Source organism: Trachypithecus francoisi, unplaced genomic scaffold (genome assembly GCF_009764315.1).
Source record: "Trachypithecus francoisi isolate TF-2019V2 unplaced genomic scaffold, Tfra_2.0 Lachesis_group11, whole genome shotgun sequence".
Lineage (NCBI taxonomy): Eukaryota > Metazoa > Chordata > Mammalia > Primates > Cercopithecidae > Trachypithecus > Trachypithecus francoisi.
Window position 1 is genome coordinate 26,299,143 of NW_022681456.1, and position 26,662 is coordinate 26,325,804.

At 38.8% G+C, this 26,662-nt stretch overlaps 1 protein-coding gene across 3 annotated transcripts; it reads right to left on the reverse strand.

Moving 5' to 3' along the window:
* Window positions 1–1,257: 1,257 nt before the first annotated feature.
* TMEM263 (transmembrane protein 263) lies at window positions 1,258–22,003 on the reverse strand. 3 transcript variants are annotated; one of them, XM_033220775.1, is made up of 4 exons: window positions 19,964–22,003; window positions 18,816–18,883; window positions 7,811–7,880; window positions 1,258–4,190 (listed from the first exon to the last, which is right to left on the reverse strand). In XM_033220775.1, exons 1-4 carry the CDS (start codon window positions 20,541–20,543, stop codon window positions 3,904–3,906), a joined length of 1,005 nt encoding a protein of 334 aa, XP_033076666.1. In that variant the 5' UTR covers window positions 20,544–22,003; the 3' UTR covers window positions 1,258–3,903. The 3 variants fall into 3 exon arrangements, with proteins under 3 accessions (XP_033076666.1, XP_033076668.1, XP_033076667.1); XM_033220777.1 differs by lacking the exon at window positions 18,816–18,883 and adding an exon at window positions 11,851–11,902 and having other exon boundaries at window positions 19,964–20,094; XM_033220776.1 differs by lacking the exon at window positions 18,816–18,883 and having other exon boundaries at window positions 19,964–20,311.
* Window positions 22,004–26,662: the final 4,659 nt, after the last annotated feature.

Consider the following 26,662-nt stretch of genomic DNA (forward strand, 5'->3'; position numbering starts at 1 on the left):
TGAAATTGTTCTGCTTTGCCTTTTTTTTCCATTCATACGTTCTAACTCAGATCTTCCTATGAAACAATTTTAAAAAGCCGGGCGCGGTGGCTCAAGCCTGTAATCCCAGCACTTTGGGAGGCCGAGACGGGCGGATCACGAGGTCAGGAGATCGAGACCATCCTGGCTAACACGGTGAAACCCCGTCTCTACTAAAAAAATATACAAAAAACTAGCTGGGCGAGGTGGCGGCGCCTGTAGTCCCAGCTACTCGGGGGGCTGAGGCAGGAGAATGGCGGGAACCCGGGAGGCGGAGCTTGCAGTGAGCTGAGATCCGGCCATTGCACTCCAGCCTGGGCGACAGAGCGAGACTCCGTCTCAAAAAAAAAAAAAAAAAAAAAAGAAACAATTTTAAAAATTCAAAATCAGTAACATAGCAGGGGGAGATAGCCTTCCATTAAACACTAGAGTCAAATTCGGCTTCCTCTGTGAAAAAAGGCTCTTTAACAAAATTAGATTTTCTTCAATTTGTGTAAAATCACACTAAATTCATTGCTGTAGCAAAATGTGGTCACCGAAGTAAATATGATCACCTGAAAGACTTCCGGTAAGCTGCGAGTCAGACAGCCTGGTCAACCAAGCATACAGGCCGCACTGACTGTCAACACTAGAATAAAGGCCTAGTTACTGAGTAGCCCCATTTCTGTTCCTGGACATAAGCTGGAGAAGTTGTGACCTACACTAATTCAAAAGTGATATGGAAAATTCAACTAACATTGAAAGTTAGCCTGTTCTGTATTTGTAAGAGAATAACGATACTTCCTTCATAAGGCCCTCATGCTGATTAAATGAGAAGTATGGACACTACCTGGCAGGTATGCAGATGCCCAGTAAATATCAATTTTCTACACTCCTCCCCACCCCTTTTAGTCATTTCTTTCCAGTGAGATGTCTAAGTTGGTTCCACAGCTACTTAGAACAGAGAGAAGTGCTCCCTGCTTTATAATCCCTCCATCAGTTTTCAAACTTTGTTGTACACGAGAATTACCCAGAGAGGTTGTTAAAATGCAGTCCTGGGCCCCACCTTGCAGAGATTTGGCAAGTTGGGGTAAAACCTAGAAATCTATACTCTTAATCTTTATTAGAGTTGCTTAAAATATATTTGTATTTCATGGTTGTGTCAGCATCAAAATACATGTTTGTACATTACTATCAAAAAAATTTTAAATTAGCTACAGCACTTTCTGAACTGCAATGTAACTAAAAATGGTAAGATCACCCTGTTTTAAAGTTTCCTTTATTTCTGTAGATCTTTATGAAACATTCCATCTTTTGCAGATCATAGTGCTTTATTAACAAATTCATGTGTTCTTTTCCCATCCCTTTAATACAAAAAAAATTATTCATCAGTTATTTTCATCTGACATTTCACTAAGTACAGAATGCATAATGTCAACATATTAGATCAGCCATTCAAGTGGGTCACATAAGTTTATCCTCATTGTGCCAAATACCCACTCAAAGGATAAGCTGAATAACAGATGCCTCCAGGTGTATACACTAACCTGAATTTCTTGATGTGAACTAGTCCTGTGTAACAGGTCAAATTGCTAGTCTTTCTAAGTAAACTAAAAGAGACTGAAGTGTACAACTGTACATACATATCATCAAATGGTAAGTTCATTTCAACAAGAACCTCTATAACTAACTGTACATTTGTACAGTTTTCTGCTATCATGGCAAAAGCCCCTCTGAACAAAGTTATAGTTTAGAATTTAAAACAATTTTGATGAGACAAAATGTACCGGGTGGCTTTTCTGTAGCAGAAATTAATTACAACCATTTTTCCTCAAGCAATTTTAAAGACAGGCAAAGTTGAAAATAAATATGCATACAGTAAACAAAATGTCTATACTGAGAAATTCAGATACAAAGCACAGTGGAGTCTACAACTGTAGAAGTTAGAAATACAAACTAGCAATGAAGCAATAATTTCTTCCAAATAGCAGGAAACAAGTTCTCCAATACCATTATTTAGATAATTATTTAGTGCTCACCTATTGATTTTGGAGAATTTTTTAATCCCATTTGCTGATTACAACATTTGACCAGAATCCCAACAAATATTCTTAAATCATACTGCATGAAATAAATGACCATTTAATTCTTGTTTAGTTGAACTCCTTAATGACTTCAGTTTTGTATATAATAGAAAGGTTCAAGAACCTTTGTAGATTTGCTTACAATTGCTGCTGGTATTTATGAAAGCTTTTAAAAATTATGTTATATTCTTATCCATTTGTTGATTCCACATTAATGTAATTCTCTTAAGTATTTTATAAACAATTAAGCCTTGGGTGTTAGAATGGTCTGTTTCAAATTTTCAGGCATGCTATCTTGACTGACTTACTGCAAGGTATCACCCCCCTTTCCTCCCCTCCACTATGAAAAAAAAAAAGTTGGCAGAATGGAGACAAATTTTCAGATTTAAGTATAAAGAAATTTAAGATTTTCCCAGGCTTGGAGTATAATCCTTGGTTGACAGGAATGCCAAGTATATATGCCAATTGTTAAATGTTTATGAAATTAAACATGAAACAAAAAGAAAATGAATTCCAGCTAAATCATACTGAGAAGGAATAAGACATGAGACATATTAATAAGATAGGACACATTTATCATCCATAATCAAACACTTCAAATCCCTGACTGAAATTGGCTTGAAAAATGATATAAACTCTATAGCTGCTTTAAAGGACTATAAGATAACATGTTTTTAAAGCCTACATAAACCATTGAAGCATTTTTATATATTTTATATTCAAAACTAATCTATGGAGCTCATTTCATTCCATTTAAAATAGTAAGTCCTCACATATTTGTGGTTACTTTTACCATGTTTTTAAAAAAGGGGTACTGCTAATAATTTAAGACATCCTAAAGACAGAATAGGTGTAAAGGCTTCCTTTTTATATTTTGGGTGTTTTAGGTAATTTTTAAGAACTTAAATTATTTGTTCCTCCTTAATAACTCTTCCAAAATACCTTCTGACCAGTAAGTAAATGTTCCTTAGGCACTGTGAGGTGTATTAATGATGAAGCATGAACCCAGGCTGAGAAGTGTACAATTTAATTTTAACTACTGCCAGCACAGTTAACAAGCACTGTCTTATCCACTGACAGCAGGAAATGCCTTTACCGTGCTACTCCTGAGATTCTAAAGAAGGAAAACTAATTTCACAAACAACCTTTAAAAGAATCCATAGATGACTCTAAGAACAGCACATATTCAGGGTATTAGAAAAGATGTTTTCTTTTGTAAGGCATCAATGATTAAAATAATAAAACGCATGTTTACTAACAAAAGATGGTTAACATTATCATAAAACCATTTATCTTTTCTTTTTAAACTTCTCTAATTCCTGCTAATTTTGCCAGCTTAAATAAGAAATGAATGCCACTTGGCCTAATCAACTATGGTTATAAAAAACTAAGACATCTGAAACTATTAGGCACATCAAAGGTACGACTTATGTAATTCAAGGTTCCCTTCTTAAGGGGCAGGTGAGTTACCTGGCACATTATACATATGGAACTGCGAAGATCATCTACTAAATTCAACTTTCACATTTTTAGTAAAACTGAAAGACTTATAGTAAATATTCAAACATACCATATCTTCAGTTACAACTGAGTAAGTGTAACATTTTACCAGATAAAAAGCTGGAACTTAAGTATGAGAAACCTTCATATACTGTGCTTGTATTGGTCTCTTCTTTTTAGATGAAAGCCAGTCATCAATACTTTCAACACAGCAGTTTAGAAGATAAACGTCCAAAACAGTTGACTTGGTTGTAGTCCATAATTTAGCAATTCAATGCCACTGGCATTATAGTGCTGTGGAGCACAAGTGTATCTCCATATTTTAGTCAGATTTGTCTTTCTTCTTTCCTGTTAAGGGCACTTTGTTTACAACAGCAGACCCAACAGCTGTAACACCTCCAGCCACAGCAGATACACCCCCTTTCACCAGCCCTATTCCCACGGAAGGCACAGTTGTAACAGCTGTTTTGGTCACTTCCAGACTCTTTCCACCAATCCAAGCCACACCACCAATGGTGGCACCAACAGCTCCCTTTGTAACACTGAAGATACCCCCAGTCACACGGGACAACATGCCTGGTTGCTGCTGTGGGTGATCTTTCATTGAACCTAGAAGAGAGAAAATATCATGAGACAATCAAATATAAGTCTTTAAAAGAGCAGTACACATCATTAAGTAACCTAAGACTTCCTCACAATGAGGAGGTTGATTTGATAAGGCCAACCACACCCATTCAGACACTGAAGAGCTCTTCCTTCAGGGTACAGTTGTACATGTTTTTACAACATCTTGGTCTAATGCTAAGTCTTAGTATCTATGAGAAGAAACTTTAGAGACTAGACAACTTTTGTAAAACAGAATCCTATTTTAAATGTTTCCTTGATTTACGGTTTTGTTAATAAATAACCTTTATTTTACATCCTAAAAGGAAGATGAAAAAATAAAAAGATAAACTATATTTGGCCTTCATTTCCTTGATAGAATTTCGTCAATCATTACCGAAACAATCTTCTTTGTAAAAAGCAGTAGTTTTCAAGGTATGGTCTGGGACCACTGCAGATGCCGAAGACCATTTCAGGGGGTCTACAAGGTAAAAACTATTTTCATAATATTATTAAAATATAATATTATCTTAATATTATTAAAATATCATTTGTCTTTTCACTTTCTTTCTGTCATGAGTCTACAGCAGAGTATTCCAGAAGCAGAATGATGTATAATACAACAGACTGAATGCAGAAGCAGCTGCAAGAATGTAGCTGTCTTGCATTAATCCAAACATTAAAGAGATTTGCTAGAATGTATAAACCAGTATCACCTTGCTCACAATTTCCACAATTTTTTTTTTGTTTTGAAAGAATTACTATTCACAAAAACATTTTAATTATGTTAATATGGGTTCTTTTAATGAATAAAATATTCAAAGTTCTCAGTTTTTATTGCTAATATGGTAAATACTGACAAAGACATAGCTCTTTGGGGCCTTAATTTTTGAGATTGAAAGACATCCTGAAACCAAAAAGTTTAAGAACCCCTATTAAGTAAATACATTTGGGTCTCTGCTCTATGTCTCCCTTACTGACATATTGAAAGAGCTAACATTATGTAAGAATAAAAAACTATTCATCATTTAAAATCATGTTATCTACCTAAAAAATTATTTTTATTCAGACATAAGTAGGATAGAGAAACTACAGCTATGGCTAACACTCAAAATTACTGCCTCCATAATTCTTACGAAAGACAGTGTGTGCTTTAAGTATCTAGTTTTTGAAAACCAGAGATATCTCCCATAAAAGGTAATAGCAATATGAAAAATTAAGCTGTATCTAAGTCATTAGTTTATTTTCTTTGTTTTTTTTAATAGAGCCACATATATTAGCATGTAAACTCAAACTTAGGAATAAAATGACTAGCAGAAAGATTTCATAAAAATTTGCACCAGCTTAAAATGAACACAGGTCTTTTCTCGTTAGTAACCTAATAATTTAAGCAGCTACAACACATAAGCATTGGTGTTTTTCTAAACTTCATGGAAAAATATTTGGTACTTATACAATTCAAGCTTTGCCTCTAAAAAAGGGGAAATTACTGGGTACATAAGTTCAACTAAGAGCACCAAAGCTACTAGAATCTAGCAGAATGAGGTTCTCAGAGAAGGTATCATGGGGAAACTGATAATATTTAATGGAGAAAATAAAAAATTCTGAAAACTGAGCTTTCCAATGCACAAGGCACAAATTTACCTTGAGATGGTTTTTCTTTTCATTGTTTCAAGATTTTACATTGTATCACAAGAGGGAAAATCTCACTGGTCAAAATATCTTTACAAAATAGTGCATAAATACAAATACAGCAATAGCTATGAATTTTAAAAACCAAATATTTTATTAAAACTAATAAGTATAGTTAATACAAATTTTTTTGATGACTGAAGTAAAAGACTTAAGATATAGATGAACATTTGAATATATTAGTTATAAAATTATGATGGAAAGGATTACATAATTGATAATCCTTCTGTAATCAAGGTTACCAGTCCTACGAAAAAAGGCAAAATCCTGATTTGAGGCTACAACAGATAACTGCCTCATGCCAAGTATCTCATTAGTAAAACTGTCTTGCCATGCCAAATTTGGTACACATGCATTTAAAGAAGACAAATAATTTTTCTTAAATCGGATAAATAATTAACGCAGCTGATCTCTTTAATTACAGTGTACTCTTAATTATCACCATATAAATTATCTGCTTTGCAGATTCCTCTTGTTTAGTGGTTGGCATAGAAAGACATTCTGCTTTGTTCTCTTCCTTGATAATCATGCCCCTGGATGGCCTTTATTTATCCCTTTCCTGAATTCTTTCTCACAAAGTCCTTGTTAACTTTCTCACTGAGCCCTAACTTTTCAAAACTCCATGGTTCCAGACGTAAAAATGTAAGGCATGAGTTAGTAATTTTCCAGGCTATTCATCCACCAAACTAAACCTAATCAGCTAGTTTTTGTTTTGTTTTGTTTTGTTTTTTGAGACAGAATCTCACTGTCACCCAGGCTGAAGTTCAGTGGCACGATCTTAGCTCACTGCAACCTCCGATAGTTCTTTTGAATTCTTTTTGGCTTAAGTGTAAACTCTTTGTTCCTATTTTCTTAGCAATTTCATTTTTGCCTACCAATATAAGAAATATAGGAAGAAAATTTTAGACAATGGTTAACAGAACTAGGAAAAAATATATACCTAGAGTCACAACCTCCAGCCCTAGTAATCAACATGCAATTCTCCAAGGAGATCACTATTTGGATTAAGTTTAGTAACAGTCTATACCAAAAACATGCCTCTAGTAATTTTCTGTATGTACTCAGGACATTCAGGTGTGTTTCCAAGGGTTTTTGAAGAATTAAAATGATTCATGGTATCACAATTTTCAAACTAAAAGAGAATTATGACTTAAAAAGACAAATGAAGCAGACCCCAAGATCATGTGTTAATAGAGGAGGAGAGCTACCAATTACAATGTAATTAATAATAGGAGTTTAACAACAAATCTCTAATGCCTCTTGAATTAGGCTGATATTGTATGCAGGATATCAAAACTAAACACAGTCCATCCTTCCTCTGTATCCATGCTCACCCTTTACAAATGAAAGGATACTCATACTTCTAAAATGTTCTTAAAAGAAGAATGACAGAAAAATATTATGCCTTATATGGTAAAATTGTGTCCCTATTCACCACTATCTGTGCTTTCTTATTAGAGGCTAAAAATGTTATCTTCAATTATTTTGGGGACATATTTACTGACAAGGTAAACAGGTTCTATTTCTTTAAATTTAATTAAAAAATCAGGGCTGGGAGTGGTAGCTCACACCTGTAATCCCAGCACTTTGGGAGGCCAAGGCAGGTGAATCACCTGAGGTCAAGAGTTCAAGACCAGCCTGACCAGCAGGGTGAAACCCGTCTCTACTAAAAAAATACAAAAAATTAGCTGGGCGTGGTGGCGGGCGCCTGTGATCCCAGCTACTTGGGAGGCTGAGGCAGGAGAACTGCTTGAACCCAGGAGGCAGAGGTTACAGTGAGCCAAGATCGTGCCATTGCACTCAGCCTGGGTGACAGAGCAAGACTCTGTCTCAAAAAAAAAAAAACAAAAAATTACAAAAATTAAAAAATAAAAACTATTAGAACTTTAATTCAGTATATTTTTCCATTCTTAGTGTTACAGATGTATACTTACCTTCTGGTGGTTCATCATTAAGGTATGATGGGATTTCTTGTTGATTTTTATCTGTCTGATTCATGATCTCCTAAAAAAAAAAAATACATTTCATTTTAACCTCAACATGTGAGACTACCTCTTGTCACATGCTAAATTGTGATTTCATCGACATTATTCAGATAAACAACATTTTATACCCACTCTACAACTAGTCTTCGTCTTGTTTCTCTCCTACTTCAAACTGTGGCATTTAATAAATACTTTAAATTGTACCAGTTGACAATATAAATCTTATGTGAAACACCCACCAAAGAGTGGCAGTCACAGTGTAAGTTTTCCTACGTTGTTACTGCGGTGCTTCAACTACAACTGAATGTTACTCACTGAAAGAGAGCTGGAAGATAAGGGTTAGCCGCAAAATGTTGTTTCCTCCTACAGAATACTGGTTAACTTAATTGTGACTTATTTCACAATAGACTTAAAGAAAAAAGTATACCATAACTAAAAAAGGTGTTCCCCAGACAGAATGGCTATTATTAAAAAGTCAAAATATAACAGATGCTGGCAAAGCTGCAGAAAAAAGAATGCTTATACACTGCTAGTGGGAATGTTAATTAGTTCAGCCACTGTGGAAAGCAGTTTGGAGATTTCTCAAAATAACTTAGAACTACTATTCAACCCAGCAATCCCATTTCTGGATATAACTCAAAGGAATATAAATCATTCTACCACACACGTGTGATGTTCATCACAGCACTATTCACAATAGCAAAGACATGGAATCAACCTAAATGCCCATCAACAGTGGACTGGATAAAGAAAATGTGGTACATATACATCATGGAATACTATGTAGCCATAAAAAAGAATGAGATCATGTCCTTTGCAGCAACACAGGTAGAGCTGGGGGTCATGATCCTAAGTGAATTAACACTGGAACAGAAAACCAAATACTGCATTTTCTCCCTTATGAATGAGAGCTAAACACTGAGTACACATGGACACAAAGAAGGTAACAAGAGACAGCAGGGCCTGCTTGTAGGTGGCGAGAGGAAGGAGAGGCTCGAAAAACTACCTACCTGGGTGATGAAATAATCTGTACACCCAACCCCCACAACACACGATTTTACCCATGTAATGAATCTGCACGTGTACTCCTGACCCTAAAAGTTGAAAAAATAAATAAATACTAAGGTGTTATCTGAGAAAGTCCTTAAAAAAAAGACATCCCACTCTTGTAATGACACCACCAATCTGAATCAGTAACAGATGAATTTTAATGACTTTCTGCTGTTCTTAGAGCTCTTATGAACAAAGGCAGTAACAGACTTCAAAACTTACTGTAAAAAATATATATATTATACTATGATTAACTCTAAGTAGTAAGGGAACCTAAGAAATAAAATACGCTGTGCTGCAGTAAGGAAAACATGATTAAAATTTTATTCTCCCAATTTCCTTTACTATCATAAAACACTGCCTTTTAAATTCACTTGAGTAAGTCAAGACTAGAGCAAGTCAAGATTGGTCTAAAAGTGTTCTTTATAGTATACTGTCTGGCTTGGCCAGGAAACTAAGGTTGTGATCCCAGCAGTCAACTAAGTATTTCCTAGTAATATATCCTTGGAGTCCAAATTATTGTATGTGTACATATACAATAGATATTAAAAGGGATATTGTGAAAATTAACAATGTAGTTCAATACATTAATTAACAAACACTGATTAAGCACCTACTCCTGGGCCAGACAATGTTTTAGGTGCATGGAGTACAGTAATCAATACAGACGGAAAAACTCTCTGCCATCATCAAACGGATACTCCAATGGGGAAAGGCAATAAATAAACACAAAGAGAGTATTCTATGTCAGCAGTATTTATATACTATGGAGAAAAAGGGATGGATAAGGAGAGGGTGTGATTTTTTTTAAATAAATTTTTTCTTTTTTTTTTTTTTTTTGAGACAGAGTCTTGCTCTGTTACCCAGGCTGGAGTGCATTGGCATGATCTCAGCTCACTGCAACTCTGCCTCCCAGGTTCAAGCCATTCTTCCACCTCAGCCTCCTAAGTAGCTGGGACTACAGTCAAGCATTACCATGCCTGGCTAATTTTGGTATTTTTAGTGGAGATAGGGTGTCACCATGTTGGCCAGGCTGGTCTCGAACTCCTGATCTCAGGCGATCCGCCCACCTCAGCCTTCCAAAGTGCTTGGATTACAGGCATGAGCCACTGCGCCTAGCCAGGGATGGATGGGAAGAGGATATGATATTTTAGATAGGATAGTCTGTGAAGGCTTTACTGCGATGACACTCAAAGAAGGTAAGGATACAAGATATTTAGGTGAAGAGTCTTTGCAGAAGAAGCAATGGCAAGAGGAAAGGCCCTGATGTGGGAGCTTACCTGGATCAGCAAGAAGGAACAGCTAGTAAAGTGTGGCAGGGTGGCAGCAAGGGCAGAAGGAGAGGAAGTCAAAGAGTGAGGTCTGGATCAATGTAGGCCCTTGAAGGCAAAGATGGAGAGTGGCTTTTAACTGAGTGAGATGGGAAACTAGTAAAAGGCACTGAACAAAAGAGTAAGGTGATCTTTTTTTTGTTTTGTTTTGTTTTGTAGCAAATTTATTCATGCACCTTTTTTTTAGGTTTGCACAAATAATCCTTGAGCCAAAACCAGTCACCTAAAATAAATTTTAAAATAAATAAATAAATAAAAGGATTTGTGGGTTTTCTTAAAAGATAACTGTTAACATGGTGTTAGCTAGAAATGAAGTTGAGTGTAGTAGGTGCCATAATTACTTATCTAATATACTATTATAATGGAGTTTGTTATTTTCTTTTTTTATTATTATTATTATAAAGTTCTAGGGTACATGTGCATAACGTGCAGGTTTGTTACATATGTATACTTGTGCCATGTTGGTGTGCTGTACCCATCAACTCGTCAGCACCCATCAACTCGTCATTTACATCAGGTGTAACTCCCAATGCAATCCCTCCCCTCTCCCCCTTCCCCGTGATAGGCCCCGGTGTGTGATGTTCCCCTTCCTGAGTCCAAGTGATCTCATTGTTCAGTTCCCACCTATGAGTGAGAACATGCAGTAGAAAGCTGAAAATTAATTCAAGGTGATCTTTTAAAAGATCATTCTGGCTGCTGTGGGAAATACAAGCAACAGGAGAACAACAGCCGAGGCAGAAAGTCCCATTAGGAAACAACTTCAATAATTCAGGTCAAAAAATGTTGGTGGCTTGGATGAGGGTGGTAGAGGCAGAGGTTGTGAGAAGTGGGAATTTTCAAAGGTAGTTTTAACTTCATGGAATTCATCTTGTTATGCCTTTAAAACCTAAATCCTATTTAAGATGAGACTTCTGTGCACCCCCACTGAGTCCAGCAGCAAATGCTGTGTTTAATAAATATCTTTCAATTGCTCTAGTGAAAATCCTGACTCAGGTCATTTATCAATGGCACCTAATCTTATCCTCGTTTGATTTGAGAATTTAGCACATCATCCCAAACATAAGATTTAAAAAGGAATAGTAAAGCTAAGTAATCTCTCACAGAAAAACCAGGAAGAATTTCAGCTGATGCATTACTGGGAAAAGAGGTTCTTGACAGATATGCCTTAATTTTAAAATCCCCAAATCACAAAGGTACATTTATTACCATTCACATTTACATTTTCTTTGATCTATCATCATGGTAAGATCATAACAAATTATACAGGATGGTGGTTAAGGCTCTGGGGTCAGAGTGCCTGAGTTTGAATCTCAGCTTGACCATAAGCTGTACAGAAGAGGACAAATAACTTCATTAAATACTTGCTGTTTAGGATAGTTAAAAATCAAAGACAATTCTAGCCTTAACCCTAAGATGAGAATACTATTTAACATATTCCAAAACAAAATATGCAGAAATTCCTGGCAGAATATGTGTACCTTCTGAGAAATGATGATTTTGAAGCCACTTACTTCCCTACTGGACTATTAATTTCAAGAGGACAGACACCTTTGTCCAACTTGTTCATCACGGTAATCTCAGTACTATATATTAATACCATACACTTACACACAAATCCAGGAGATCATTCGGCTGGTCAATCAACAGAAGGTACCATACCCTATAGAGAAATATGGGAAATTACATATGCCCAACCATCTTACATGTTTTAACTGGAGTTTAAAAATAGGTGTGATTATGACTGTAACTGCATACATTTCAAAACTGACTTTCTGGTGCCTACCCCATAAATCCCTACCAACAGTCTTACCTTTTATTTCTAATACAGTCTCCCTTAAAAACAATTATTTTTCTATATCCTATCTTGTAATTAAGAAAAAGACCACAATTTAAAAAAATTAGTTCTGCCTTATGAGAGCATAACATATATGCAATTTAATCTAAATAATATGAATTGACTTCATCCTTCTGTGGGTAGTCAATAAGAAGCCATGAGCAGAGTTATACTGTCATATCTGTGCCTTAAGATGCCAAGTGAAGCAAGAAGAGATGGAAGGACACAGAGATTAATACAGTAAGTGGCTATTTTAGTAGTCCAGTAAGATAGAATGACAGTCTAAACTCTGCCAAATTTTCATGTCTAAATAAATGCTTTGGACCAAAATACTAGGGTCACCTTTGAATTCTGCTTTTCTTTTACATTTCCATCTAATTATCGGTAAATTCTGTTGCCTAAATAAATCCAGATTATAACCACTTCTCATTACTTCTACTGTTACCACTTTAAACCATCATAATCTCTTACTTGTACTACTACAAAATCTCTGAATGGGTCTCTGAGCTTCCACCTTTGTTCTTCTTTCAGTCCAGTCATGTCATACTCTGCTTAAAATCCTCCAACTGCTTCCTGTTTTGCTTAAAATAAAATTCAGAGTCCTTATACCTTTGCCTTTGAGGCCAGATATTTAATCACCATCTCCACTATTCTACCTCTTGTTCATTCCAGTCTAGTAACACAGAGTTCCTTGTTTATCCTTTGCTCAAAGTCTTTTCCCCAGTATATGCACATGGCTCAGGTCTTCCGATAAGGTCTGTTATCAGAAGATGTTCCCTGACCACCTTATAATAGATGAGCACCCTCCACTCTTCTTATCATTTTCACCTAATCTGTTTACTTTGGGTCTCTCCCAATTAAAATGTAAGCTCCATGAGAACAAATGCTTGGTTTGTTCTCTATCACCAGAGACTTAATCAATGATGCATGGTGGACACTCATATACTTGAATTTTTTCTAAGTAGAATGTAACTTGGGTATTAATGTGAGATGAAAGGGAGAATCTAATGTCATATTTCTAGTATAAGACAGAAATGATGAACACAGAGAACATCAGAAGAGAAACATTTTGAAAGAAGATGAAGGACTTGTTTCTGAACAAGCTATATTTGAAATACCTTCAGGGCATCCACAGACGTTCAGCAGGCAATTGGATTTAAGGGGCCAGAGACTCAGCATAAAGTTTGAGTTAGAGTTGAGGTTCTAAAAGCAGTTTGAAGTGATAGTTGAAGCTCTGAGCAGTGGGTGATATGATCAAGGAAAAGAGTGATGAGAAGTCGACTGACAGTGTTAATTGGCCAGCTCATAATTAAGAGGTGAGCAAAAGAGAAGCCAGCAAAAACAAACAAAACACATCTGAAAATGAAAAATGAGTACAGCCTCATGGAAAGCAAGAGAGGAATTTATAAGCTTCCAAAAGACACACATTATGCAGAAGTTAAAATAATGTATGATCAAATACTACAGAAAAACGCTAATGCTATATTTAGAGACTGTAAAAGGCATATATCATCATACCCGATTTTTTTTAAAATGCATACAAAAAGACTGGAAGAAAGTATGCCAAAGTATTAATAAAGATGCCATGGGGAGTAGAAATACGTAAGTTTCACATTTTACATACACATGCATGAAGTAGTATATATAGCATTTATATATTCATAGTATATATAGTATTTGTATATAGTTTTCAATACATACACATGGAAATATGCATAGTTAAATACATATAGAAATATGCATAGTTAATTAATGTCTATAAATTTTCTACCATAAAAATGTATTGCTTTTATAATTAAAGAAAAATACATATTTTCAAGTCTTGGAAATCAGTGATATTCATAAATCATATTTTAAAGATTATGTAGTTCATCTAATCCTAATTATTCTACGTTTTAGCCACAGATGAAGTTAATAATCTAAAAAACAATGTACTTGAATCACATGATGCTTTAAGAAAATGGTATCACTGAGTTTTGTTCACAGTTATGTCTTGGGTAAGGAAATCCTGACAAACAGCCTTATGTAGGTTATTACTATATTAACTGTACAATACTGTTAAAGACATTACCCACTACAACACTTAATAGCTCTGATACGGAACTTCACATAAGACATTTCTTCAGAGGTAATTATTCAGAAAATGTCTTGTTTCCCCCAAATATTTAGCATGTTTTCTTAAAGATTTATGCATTTTTATATTTAAAAGACACAAAGGTGTAATGTCTTCCTTCTCTTTGGCTTCCAGGAAGCTTATAGCTAAAATCCCAGCTCAACTAGGTAGACTCCTGTGGCCTGCATAGTTGTATCCTATCTTCCTCCACACTTCCACACCTCCTCAAGACCGCTACTCGGATTGCTGTTTCTCCCCGGCATGCAATTTGAATATCTTATTTACATATTTTACCAATTTGTTGGTACATGTTTTTGTTGTAAGCTGCGAGATAGTATTTGTGAGATAAGTGAATAAAAATAAAATATTGTAATCCCAGCACTTTGGGAGGTTGAGGTGGAATGCTTGAGCTAAGGAAGTCAAGACCAGGAAAACATAATGAGCATAATGAGACTTCATCTCTACAAAAAAATAAATAAATAAATAAATAAATTGGGCATGGTGGCGCACGCCTATAGTCCCACATATTTGGAAGGATGAAGAGGAAGAATTACCTAAGCCCAGGAGGTTGAAGCAGCTGCAGTGAGCCATAATCGTGCCATTGCACTCCAGCCTGGGCAACAGAGCGAGACCCTGTCTCAAACGACAGGACAGGACAGGACAGGACGAAGACTGGTGGGGAGGAGAGGGGAGGAGAGGGGAGGGGAGGGGAGGGGAGGGGAGGGGAGGGGAAAGAATCCGCATATACTTTAAGCATCACAAGAAGAAATACATACCAATATATGGCCCAAATTTGGGGTTTAAAAAAAAAAAAAAACTCTAAGCTAGAGTCATGCTTTCCCAATGTATCTTTTTAAACACAGGCAGTGGTATGCCAAGGACTTAAGAATCCACAGGAGAGACATAATGCCTGCATTTTAATCCACAGTAATGTAAAATACTGTTTTATTTTTAAATTCACACACAGTAAAAAGTAAAATGAAAAGTGCTTGAGCACTGTTTTTTTTTTAAGATAACTAGACTTTCAAGAGATTTCACTCTCGCCTGAGGCTGCTTCCGGGTATATTCTCAGACTTACCAGCTCTCCTTGCCAGTCCAACCACACTCCCACTCCCACTCCCACACCCAGCATGAGTTCATTCTGGCCTTAAATTAGGAGTATTTCTGTAGAGGAGTGTGAAATGTAAAAAGCTAGATACTATTATATAGAAATATTCAGTTGCATTTAAAAATTTATTAGCAGTAGTTACCAAGAGGATTATCAATAAACAAGAAAGTAGCAACTCTGGAGTCCTGCCATGCCAGGCATATGTTAACCTAGACTAGAGGAATTCACTATTTAGAAAGCCTTGAAAGTCCTAAGTGACACAAAGATTAGTTTCATTGAGACTAAAAAAAGAAAAAAGGAAAAAACAAAACAAAACAAAACAAGGGCCGGGCACGGTGGCTCACACCTGTAATCCCACCACTTTGGAAGGCCAAGGCGGGTGGATCACCTGAGGTCAGGAGTTTGAGACCAGCCTGGCCAACACGGTGAAACCCATCTCTACTAAAAATACAAAAATTAGCCAGGCGTGGTGGCACACGCCTGTAATCTTAGCTACTCAAGAGACTGAGGCAGGAGAACTGCTTGAACCCAGGAGGCAGAGGTTGCAGTGAGCCAAGATCTCACCACTGCACTCCAGCCTCGGTGACACGGCAGGACTCCATCTCAAAAAAAAAAAAAAGATTAGTTTTGTTTTGATGTTTGGGTATCTTGTACATCACACCTTAATAGTCAGTATGTAGTATCAAAATTCCTCTAGAACTCTTAGGGTAATAAAACTTAGTATTAATTTTTATTAATTAAAACACCACAAGTATTTGAGTTTTTTTTTTCCTGAATTCCTAATTTGATCATAAGACACTGAGTTACCTTATAAAGGTATTTGCTAAAATCCTTAACTGTGTCATCTGTACTTTTCATTCACATAAACCATTCCAAAGTCCTACACACAAATATGTGTCTAACTTTTAGTGATATTACCTCTTTATGGATATTGCCACTTCGTTACTAAAGATAAATACTTTTTATATTACTATCCTGCTTATTATCACCATTGTAGGAGACCTGTTTCTCTTATAGTAGAAACTGTGAAGATAAATAGACGCCAATCTAAAACTTTGAAAGGTAAATAATCTACTAATAAAATTTAAGAGTATATATGTAGAGACAAGTACCAACTGACAGTAAAAATTTCAAAATGGGCCTGTAATCCCAGCACTTTGAAAGGCTGAGGCAGGCAGCATCACCTGAGGTCAGGAGTTCGAGACCAGCCTGGCCAACATGGTGAAACCGCATCTCTACTAAAAATAGAAAAATCAGCCAGGTGTGGTGGTGGGTACCTGTAATCCCAGCTACTAGGGAGGCTGAGGCAGGAAAATCTCTTGAACCTGGGAGGGGGATGTTGCAGTGAGTGGAGATCGTGCCACTGCACTCCAGCCTGGGCAAGAGGGCAAGACTCCATCCCAAAAAAAAAAAATCAAAACGACCATTTTTAAATGTCACTCTGAAGTAATACATTATAATTATTAAATTCTATACAAACTATCTGCCCTGAACTCATTGAATCATTAACTCTACATATACTTGAGCCCTACTATGTGGCAGGCACGCTGGTATGCAATTAGGAGTTCCGTGTGATTAAGCACACACAGGCACTACTCTAAACTAGAGTTTATAATCCAGTGGGAATAGACTTTTCCAGCACTTGCCATTTAGTGAGTCATTCAAGAAACAAATTATATATTCAAGAAACAAATATATCTGCTCTCTAGGAGCTCATAATGCACAAGTTTCTATTAAAAACATACTTTCTGGCTGGGCCTGGTGGCTCATGCCTATAATCCCAGCACTTTGAAAGGTCGAGGCAGGAGGATCGCTTGAGCCCCAGAGTTTGACAGCAGCCTGGACAACATAGCAAGTCCTCGTCTCTACCAAAAAAAAACAAAAAAAAACAAAACAACACATACTGTTCTAAGGAAGACAGTAATGACAGACAATATCCTTAGATAAGTACAAATGATTTAACTTATTCTACAGACATAAATCAGTTCTACCTTTTGGTCCTGAAGTGTGAATAAACTATTACAATACCAACTAAACTGGTTATAAGTGGGTTTTTAAGAAATTGTGCCATATGAAAGACTTCTTTGTTGTAGACTGTATATCATGACTACAAATTCATCAGCAGTTACATTAAGCATTGTAGAGATGGGGAGAAATAATGCTTGCCCAGTACAATAGTATCATAGATTTAGTAGCTGGTGAATATATTGAGCAAGGATTAACAACACAATTCCCTAAAGGATAATTTATTCCAATAATAGAAATAAGTAAACAAACACCTCTTGGGAAACTGGTTTTCTTTTCAAAGGAAAATAGATGAATCCATGTTATGGGTTTCAGTAATATTTCATATATAAAGTTTTTATTCATAATAAAAAATTCTGAAAACAGTACATACATTTTCCTCTGGGTAGCACCACCCCTCTATACACCAAAGGAAGTTAAATAACACTAACACGTTATATAAAGCTTAACTACAAAATACAGTGCACAAGTTTATCGGCAAAGCCACTTAAAACTACCTGTTATTCAACAGTAGGTGCCAATGTCCCTATAATAGAAAAAGACAACTATAAATGAATTAGCTAAATCCTTCTACATATTCTACCTAAAAGAACTTGGCCACACCCTTACTCCCATGTTTTAGCTTCTTTGCCAAATAATTGCAAAGAGATTCAAAAATATATTTATATAGAGCTCTAAAACATATACACCAACAAGCAGAGTACATTAAAACTCCAGCTGTTTTTATGTTTTTCTAGTTAAACCAACTATCGGGAAGAGTCTGCTTTTAAAGATGGCCCCTGCCCATTAAATCAACAGCAAATAGGCTACAAGAAATGCTCTCAATCTAGCAAGGAAGAAAAAGTCATCTGCCAGTAAAACTTGTAAGTGCCCACTTAGACGAGTAATAACTGACAGTGTCAAAAAGGCAATTTTTAAGGGTTGTCCTTAAACGAAACATTAAGCAGAATTACAATACTCTATCAAACCAGAGAAGCAGCACACCATCTTCACATGATTTCAACAGATATTTGCATTCCTACTGTGTGTCAAACATTCTGTTAGGCCCTGAGGCATCCTTGTGAACAAGCATACAAAGGTCCTATTCTCAAGATGTTTATATATAATCCAGTGAGATATCTTCCGGAAGCAGAAAAAAAGTAAATACCTAATAACTGAAACAAAGAAAGGTAAAGATTTTCCTGTAGTTAAAAAAAAAAAAATCAAACACCTGCACACACACAGACACTTACCTGTATATTTGTCTAATGTAGCAACCATTATAATTTCTAACGATGCTTTCTATAAATGGACAAATTTCTACTGAACTTGGTTTCTGGTACATCTGTTCTAACAAAGACTAAAGAAATGAAAGTGGAAAAAGCAAAACAGGATGCATATGGGTTTATCAAAGGCTACTTCTCCCTTTCTTTCTAAAAAGTTAAGTATGGGCGCCCGCGCGCGCGCGCACACACACACACACACACACACACCACACAGGCGCGCAAGTTTACCTGTTGGTGTGGTATCGATATTTCTGGGGAACCCTTGAGGGCACTCACACCAGCAGAAGTTTCAAAGGCTAAACAATAGCATACAGCAAATAATCACATATAGCAAATTTTTTCATTTGGAATTAGCACAGTGTTCACAAGGACGCGAAAATCAAATTAAGAACCCTTCCCTTTTCTCTAGGTGTTTCCAAACCCTTCCGGGTGGCCCCTTCTCTCCCCACTGATCCCTTTAGGCTCTGGACAAGCGCGTGTGTGTGTGTGTGTTGTGTGTGTGTGTGTGTGTGTGTGTTTTCTTTAGCAGAGAGAGTGACGTGGCAGGAGGCAGAAAATGACCCTGGAGGCGCCGTGGCTAGCTAGCGCTGAGCTTGGCACCTCCTCCCTCCGCTCCACGTTGTACACCCAGCACACCCCCCCACTCCCGAAGGGTTCCAGAATTTCTATGTAAGAAGGATGTAGGACAAGCGATCTGATTGGAAGTGGGAGCTGGGGGATCGGTCTTGAAGCTGCGTGTACAGAGCAGGCAGTTTTTATTTAGACTGGGAGGCAGTGACGGCACGGATGGGTGCTCCAGCACTCCCTGTCACCCCTGGGCGCCGCCAGCACCCTCTCCATTCCCACTTTTACTTTAGATTAGGCGTGGGGATACAGCCTTCCTACCCAGGAAGAGCTATGGGGGTGTCGACTGGAGGACAAGTCTTGTGTGCCTGAACCCAAGAGGGAGGTTTATCAACAGGTCAGGAGTTGGCAGGGCGAGGAAGACCAGTACCCAAGCCCCTCCGCTGCATTCGCCTCCCAGGCTGCAGACGCCCCCCAGGCTGCTGACGCCCCCCACCTCCCTCCTCCGTCCACAACCAAGAACCCCCAGATGCTAAGAAGTCAGACGGAGGCTTTCCAGGGGAATGCCCAAGCTCCAATCGCGGTGTGGCAGTCAGCGACGTATAAGGAGGAGCAGCCCCAGAAGCGAACCTCCATCCGCCCCCAACTTCGTCCCGCCCCTCCCCCTTTCCCTCTCGGGCCTCGCCGAAGCCCAGCTGGGCAGCCAGGCCGGGCAGTGGGAGGTGAGGGGCAGGGGCGCCGACGGCAGAGGGCGACGGAGGAAGGCAGGAAGCCGGGACTGCACCCCTGCCCTCGCATCCCACCTCACTCACCGCCGGGATCGCGGCCAGCGCTAGGGCAGGAGCCGGGCGGAGGGAGCAGGCCGGCGCCGAGGAGAGCTGAGGCGGCCTGGGCGGCAGCTGCGGCCGGCACAACCCCAGGCAGTCGCGACTCTGGAGGCGTCCTTTCAGGATGTGGAGCTGGAAAACTGTGGCGGCGGCGGTGGAGGCGGCGGCCTCTGGCTGCGGACGTGGCGCCCGACGCGACCCGCCCCCTCCGCCGCCTCCTCAGCTCCCGCCTCCTCCCGCGGCTCCGGCTCCGAGGCGCACGCGCGCTCTTGCAGCCCGGGCCCCTCCCGCGCCCACCGGGCCTACGCCCACCCGTTTCTCGCAGGGTCCGGCCCTCCCAGCAGTCCCCAACCGGCCTCGTCCCTATTGCGCACGCGCGACGCTCCGAGGCCCGCTCCCGCCCCTTTGCCCCCTGGGCGCCTCCGTGGGAACCGCCGGCCGGCCTGCGCGCGCCTCCTCCGGGGGTCTCCCCGCCTTTTTCCGCCGCCATCCAATCAGATTGGGTGAGGGGCGCGAAGCCCGGGAGACGCGTAGGCGGCGGTCCCCAGGCCTGGTGCTTTGGCATCTGCGGCTGCCCGGAGTCGCGTTTCGCGCCGAGTAACGGTCTTCAGAATTCAGAACCTTCGCCTTAAGGAAGGTGGGACGGTCGCCAGTTTCTCCAGCACTTTCTTCGTCCAGGGACGTCCGCCTGCCTTGCCTGCTGTCCTCAGGGAGTGATAGCTGGGCCTGCTCAGACGTTCACGTCGGGGCTCTCTACAGGCCTTTGTGACTAAGTGCTAGGGGTGAGGAGAGACGTGTCTTATTTATGTGTTTTTCAGTTTGTTATGATTTTTTTTTTTTTTATTTTACTTCTCCCTGCCCTAGAATTGAGCTCCTTGAGTAAAAACCCGCCTGGGTCGCCATCACCCTAGGCTTGGTGCAGGGCCTGCCAGGCGCTCGAAATTTGTTGAAGAGGTGTGTTTAGTATCGAAAGAGCCGCGGATTGGGCATTAGAAAGCCTGGCTTGCGCCGCGTCCTTGCCACTTGCTTACCAGGCCCCTCCACGTGGTCCCCGCCGTGGCAGCAGCTCTCCTCGCCGGTCCAAAGGCACGGGGAGGCGCGTGGCGGCCCCGCCTGAGCTGAGCCCCCTGGAACGTGAGACCGTCTCGCTCTGAGCTTCAAAGCGGGGTTGCAGGAGCCACCTCAAGGTCGTTTTGAGGACTGGAAGAGATGAACTGCTCAAAGCCTGCTTAACTAGATCAATGGTATCGATTAACTTTTTTTTTACTCCCTTTCCACACCTATAAAATGAAGATGACGGGAAACTTGTCATACGTTTGTTTGTGGTTGGTAGGAAAGGTTTTTATGAACTGTGAAGTCTTATGCAAACGTGAGATGTTTCCTTTCGCAATCTGAATAGCAACTCAAAACACATGAAGCAAAAACACGCGAAGTCAAAAACATACACAGGAAGCAAAAAAAAAACCCTCACAAAATGGTTTATCAACTGCAGAATATTCAGGATGGTGGAACTGAATGATAACTATTGACGACATAGCTCAGACAGGACATGCTAAAGCATGCTGGATGAAGCTAACTTTGATCCAGGTCTTAAATGGAATGGGCTATAGTTTATAGCTTCAACCTAAATATTAACTTATGAAATCAGAGAATTAAGGCCACTTAAGCCACTGTGCTCAGACTGTCAAGATATTTTGGTTTCTCAAAGCAGAAAGAGGAAATTAAATCATCTTGTCAATTCAACATATGGGTTGGATGATTAGCAGGTTCCATGGATTGTTCTGTTTATCCAGTATGTGAAGAAATGGGTATCTTCTGTTTTCTTGTTATTACAGAAACTTCTGTCCTTAATATGTGACCTTTGAAGGTTGAACTCTAGGTAAAATTATGAAGTGCACAGTTACGTCTTGTTCTTCTCTTTGCACGTCGTTTTACAAGAGAATCTAATTATTATCAAAGTACAAATGACTGACAAGATTGTAGCCACTCCTGGGAGATTTTGCATTTTTACAGTTATTAAACGCCATAACTGAAAGCAGCAGTTGAATCTGTTTCATAAAGCAACTAAGATTTAAAAGAGCTTCTTTGGGAGGTCATGAGTTCACCAGAAACTTCTGAAACTACAAGTGTAGGAGTTCAGCCTATAAAACGAAGAAATACATGACTTGTAGTATTTCTTCATTTTATAGGCTGAACTCCTCTAAGTTCTTGATTCCCATTCTGTGACCACCCTTTCTTAGATTATTAAAATAAAATACAGGTGGCTCACGCCTGTAATCTCAGCACCTCAGAGGCTGAGTCAGGGGAAGATCACTTGAGCCCAGGAGTTTAACACCAGCCAGGGCAACATGGGGAGATCACATCTCTTAAAACATTAGTAATTGAGCACGGTGGCACACTCCTGTGGTCCCAGCTATTTGGGATACTGAAGCAGGAGGATTGCTAGAGCCTGGGAGGTCAAAGCTGCAGTGAGCCGTGGTCACACCACTGCATTCCAGCCTGGACAACAGAGTGAGACCCTGTTTCAAGAAAAATAAAATGAAACATTTATTTCTGGATGTTATTTTGAAAGATTTTGTCATGTCTTAATGAGCCCTGGCCAGGTAATCACAGCACTTTGGGAGATCAAGGTGGGAGGATGCTTAAAGCCAGGAGTTTGAGACTAGCCAGGTCAACATAGCGAGACCCTGTTTCCACAAAAAATAAATAATTAGCCAGGTGTGGTGGCATGCATCTGTAGTCCTAGCTACTTGGGAAGCTGAGGCAGGAAGGTCACTTGAGCCAGGATTTCAAGGCTGCAGTGAGCTATGATTGTGCCACTGCACTCCAGCCTGGGTGACAGAGTGAGACCCTCTTTCTTAAAATAACAATAATAATGAATTCTTTGTACCTTCAGGCAATAAAATTCTTTTAACAAAATTCTTAATACACATATCAATTACCCAGCCTCTTAAGTGACTGAGTTTTCTTCTAGTTGGGTACACACACAGTCTTTTTGCCTTATTGAAAAACTTAGAAATTAGATGTGACATTGCTTAACATGGTGTGGTGGTTCAAAGAGGACCAGAAAGAAGCAAGTCAGAAACCAGTAATGTTGAAAAATTATTTCTAGGCTGATAGTACACTGAAGTTTAAAAACCTCCAGCCCAACCTTCTACCCAACATGTGGGTCTGTCTCCTATTATGTGCACAATCATAGTTTTCATCATTATCAAGCCCTCTTCCCAGAGTTTCAGTATGCACTCATTTAAGTAACAAGCCTACTTGTTGCAAGGTTTGCACGTTTTTCCTGTTTCACCATGTTTTCATGAGTGTAATGCGTTATCCTTGCATTAAATTAACAGCTTTATAAAGGTTAGTTACCACCCAGTGTAAATCATTATGCTTTCTATCCTCACTTTCTTACTGCTCTTTGCCATTCCTGGCACAATCACCTGTGCTATTCTTGGTTTTCCTTTCCCTGCACCAATATCCTTCTTAATTTTTCCTATGATATGGCAGATTTATTTGACACAGCTCCTAACCTCAATCATCTGATTTATCTCAATCCAATAAGGCAAGTACATTATATTCTAATATAGGGAATCCTATATTCATATGAGGAAACTGAAGCATAGAGAAGTTGGATAATTTACCCCAGGTCCCACAGGCTAGTGAAGAGCAGGCTCTAGAATCAAACCCAATTTTGTCTGACTCTAGAGTCCAAGTTCTTAACCACTATATTCTAAGAAAGAGAAAAGCAGTTTCTGACATGCAGTAGATGCTGGCACACTAGGCTTTGGTATTCTTGTTGAACAAAAACAATTTTAGAGAACATCAACATCACATGAGGTCACTCCGTGATCATGGTAGATCAGGACAAAAATAACACTACTTCATAATCATGTCTGAACGTAGACAAAAACACAAATGCTGTCCAACCCACCAAATGGAATACATAAAATGAAAATACCAAACTAGTCTACGTAGCTGTTGCCTCTTTGCCAATGACAGCTTTAGCCTCATTCCAGTTTTCCCTCTTTCTAGATAAGATTTATTAAGATACCCACTCATAGAATTACCCCCACTTCCTGACAATATCCTGTTTAGAGCATAGAGCAAAGTTCCACCTCTTTAAACCTCTATCAAATCACCTAACACAAACCCAAATCTTAATATAAGATTTTATCGAACATCTTACAGATATGCCACATGGTTCCCCGTGATGTGTTCTCCCTTGCTGCAATGAGTAGTAAATTCAACTTGTTCAACCACAGGTGTGTTCATGGTGATCTTTGACTTGAAAGCATTGACAATTCTTTCCAAACAATTCTTTATCATGCATTTCTATGGAGTAGAAAGCATACTTGTTAGGTATTTCAGCCAATCAAAGTAACTGGAAACTACCCTTTAATCTCCAGCCATAGCATTGTCACACCAAAGCTAGAAGATTCCCTTTCTTTTTGTGGATCATATATAGAGTGTCTGCTAAATTGAGCCTTATTAAAAGATAGTGAAAAGAAACATATGTTGGAATAATTGGACATCATTTTGAAAACAAAAGCTCAACACCTATAAACTCATACCTTTCACCATATGTAAAATAATTCAAAATGGATCATAGATCTAAATGTGAAAATATAAAACTTTTAGAAGAAAATATAGGAAAACATTTTTGTGATCTTGCATTAGGCAAAGTTTTCTTAGATACAACAAAAAACACACGATCCATGAAAGAAAGAAATTTATAAAAACTTGCTCTTTGGATAACACTTGCTCTTTGGATGACAAAAAACAAAAGAACAAGCAACAGACTGGGAAAATATTTGCACAACATACCTTTTTTTTTTTTTTTTTTTTTTTTTTTTTTTCTTTTTTTATTTTTTTTTATACTTTAAGTTCTAGGGTACATGTGCATAACGTTTATATCATGTATAACTCCCCAATGCAATCCTCCCTCCTCCCCCCTCCCCATGATAGGCCCCAGTGTGTGATGTTCCCCTTCCCGAGTCCAAGTGATCTCATTGTTCAGTTCCCACTATGAGTGAGAACATGCGGTGTTTGGTTTCTCTTCTTGTGATAGTTTGCTAAGAATGATGGTTTCCAGCTGCATCCATGTCCCTACAAAGGACGCAAACTCATCCTTTTTGATGGCTGCATAGTATTCCATGGTGTATATGTGCCACATTTTCTTAATCCAGTCTGTCACAGATGGACATTTGGTTGATTCCAAGTCTTTGCTATTGTGAATAGTGCCGCAATAAACATACGTGTGCATGTGTCTTTGTAGTAGAGTAATTTATAATCCTTTGGGTATATACCCAGTAGTGGGATGCTGGGTCATATGGTACATCTAGTTCTAGATCCTTGAGGAATCGCCATACTGTTTTCCATAATGGTTGAACTAGTTTACAATCCCACCAACAGTGTAAAAGTGTTCCTATTTCTCCACATCCTCTCCAACATCTATTGTTTCCTGACTTCTTAATGATTGCCATTCTAACTGGTGTGAGATGGTATCTCATTGTGGTTTTGATTTGCATTTCTCTGATGGCGAGTGATGACGAGCATTTTTTCATGTGTCTGTTGGCTGTATGGATGTCTTCTTTTGAGAAATGTCTGTTCATATCCTTTCCCCACTTTTTGATGGGGTTGTTTGTTTTTTCTTATATTTGTTTGAGTTCTTTGTAGATTCTGGATATTAGCCCTTTGTCAGATGAGTAGGTTGCAAAAATTTTCTCCCATTCTGTAGGTTGCCTGTTCACTCTGATGGTAGTTTCTTTTGCTGTGCAAAAGCTCTTTAGTTTAATGAGATCCCATTTGTCAATTTTGGCTTTTGCTGCCGTTGCTTTTGGTGTTTTAGACATGAAGTCCTTGCCCATGCCTATGTCCTGAATGGTACTACCTAGATTTTCTTCTAGGGTTTTTATGGTATTAGGTCTAACATTTAAGTCTCTAATCCATCTTGAATTAATTTTCGTATAAGGGGTAAGGAAAGGATCCAGTTTCAGCTTTCTACTTGTGGCTAGCCAATTTTCCCAGCACCATTTATTAAATAGGGAATCCTTTCCCCATTTCTTGTTTTCTCAGGTTTGTCAAAGATCAGATGGCTGTAGATGTGTGGTATTATTTCTGAGGACTCTGTTCTGTTCCACTGGTCTATTTCTCTGTTGTGGTACCAGTACCATGCTGTTTTGGTTACTGTAGCCTTGTAGTATAGTTTGAAGTCAGGTAGCGTGACGCCTCCAGCTTTGTCCTTTTGACCTAGGATTGTCTTGGCAATGCGGGCTCTTTTTTGGTTCCATATGAACTTTAAAGCAGTTTTTTCCAATTCTGTGAAGAAACTCATTGGTAGCTTGATGGGGATGGCATTGAATCTATAAATAACCTTGGGCAGTATGGCCATTTTCACGATATTGATTCTTCCTATCCATGAGCATGGTATGTTCTTCCATTTGTTTGTGTCCTCTTTGATTTCACTGAGCAGTGGTTTGTAGTTCTCCTTGAAGAGGTCCTTTACATCCCTTGTAAGCTGGATTCCTAGGTATTTTATTCTCTTTGAAGCAATTGTGAATGGAAGTTCATTCCTGACTTGGCTCTCTGCTTGTCTGTTACTGGTGTATAAGAATGCTTGTGATTTTTGCACATTAATTTTGTATCCTGAGACTTTGCTGAAGTTGCTTATCAGCTTAAGGAGATTTTGGG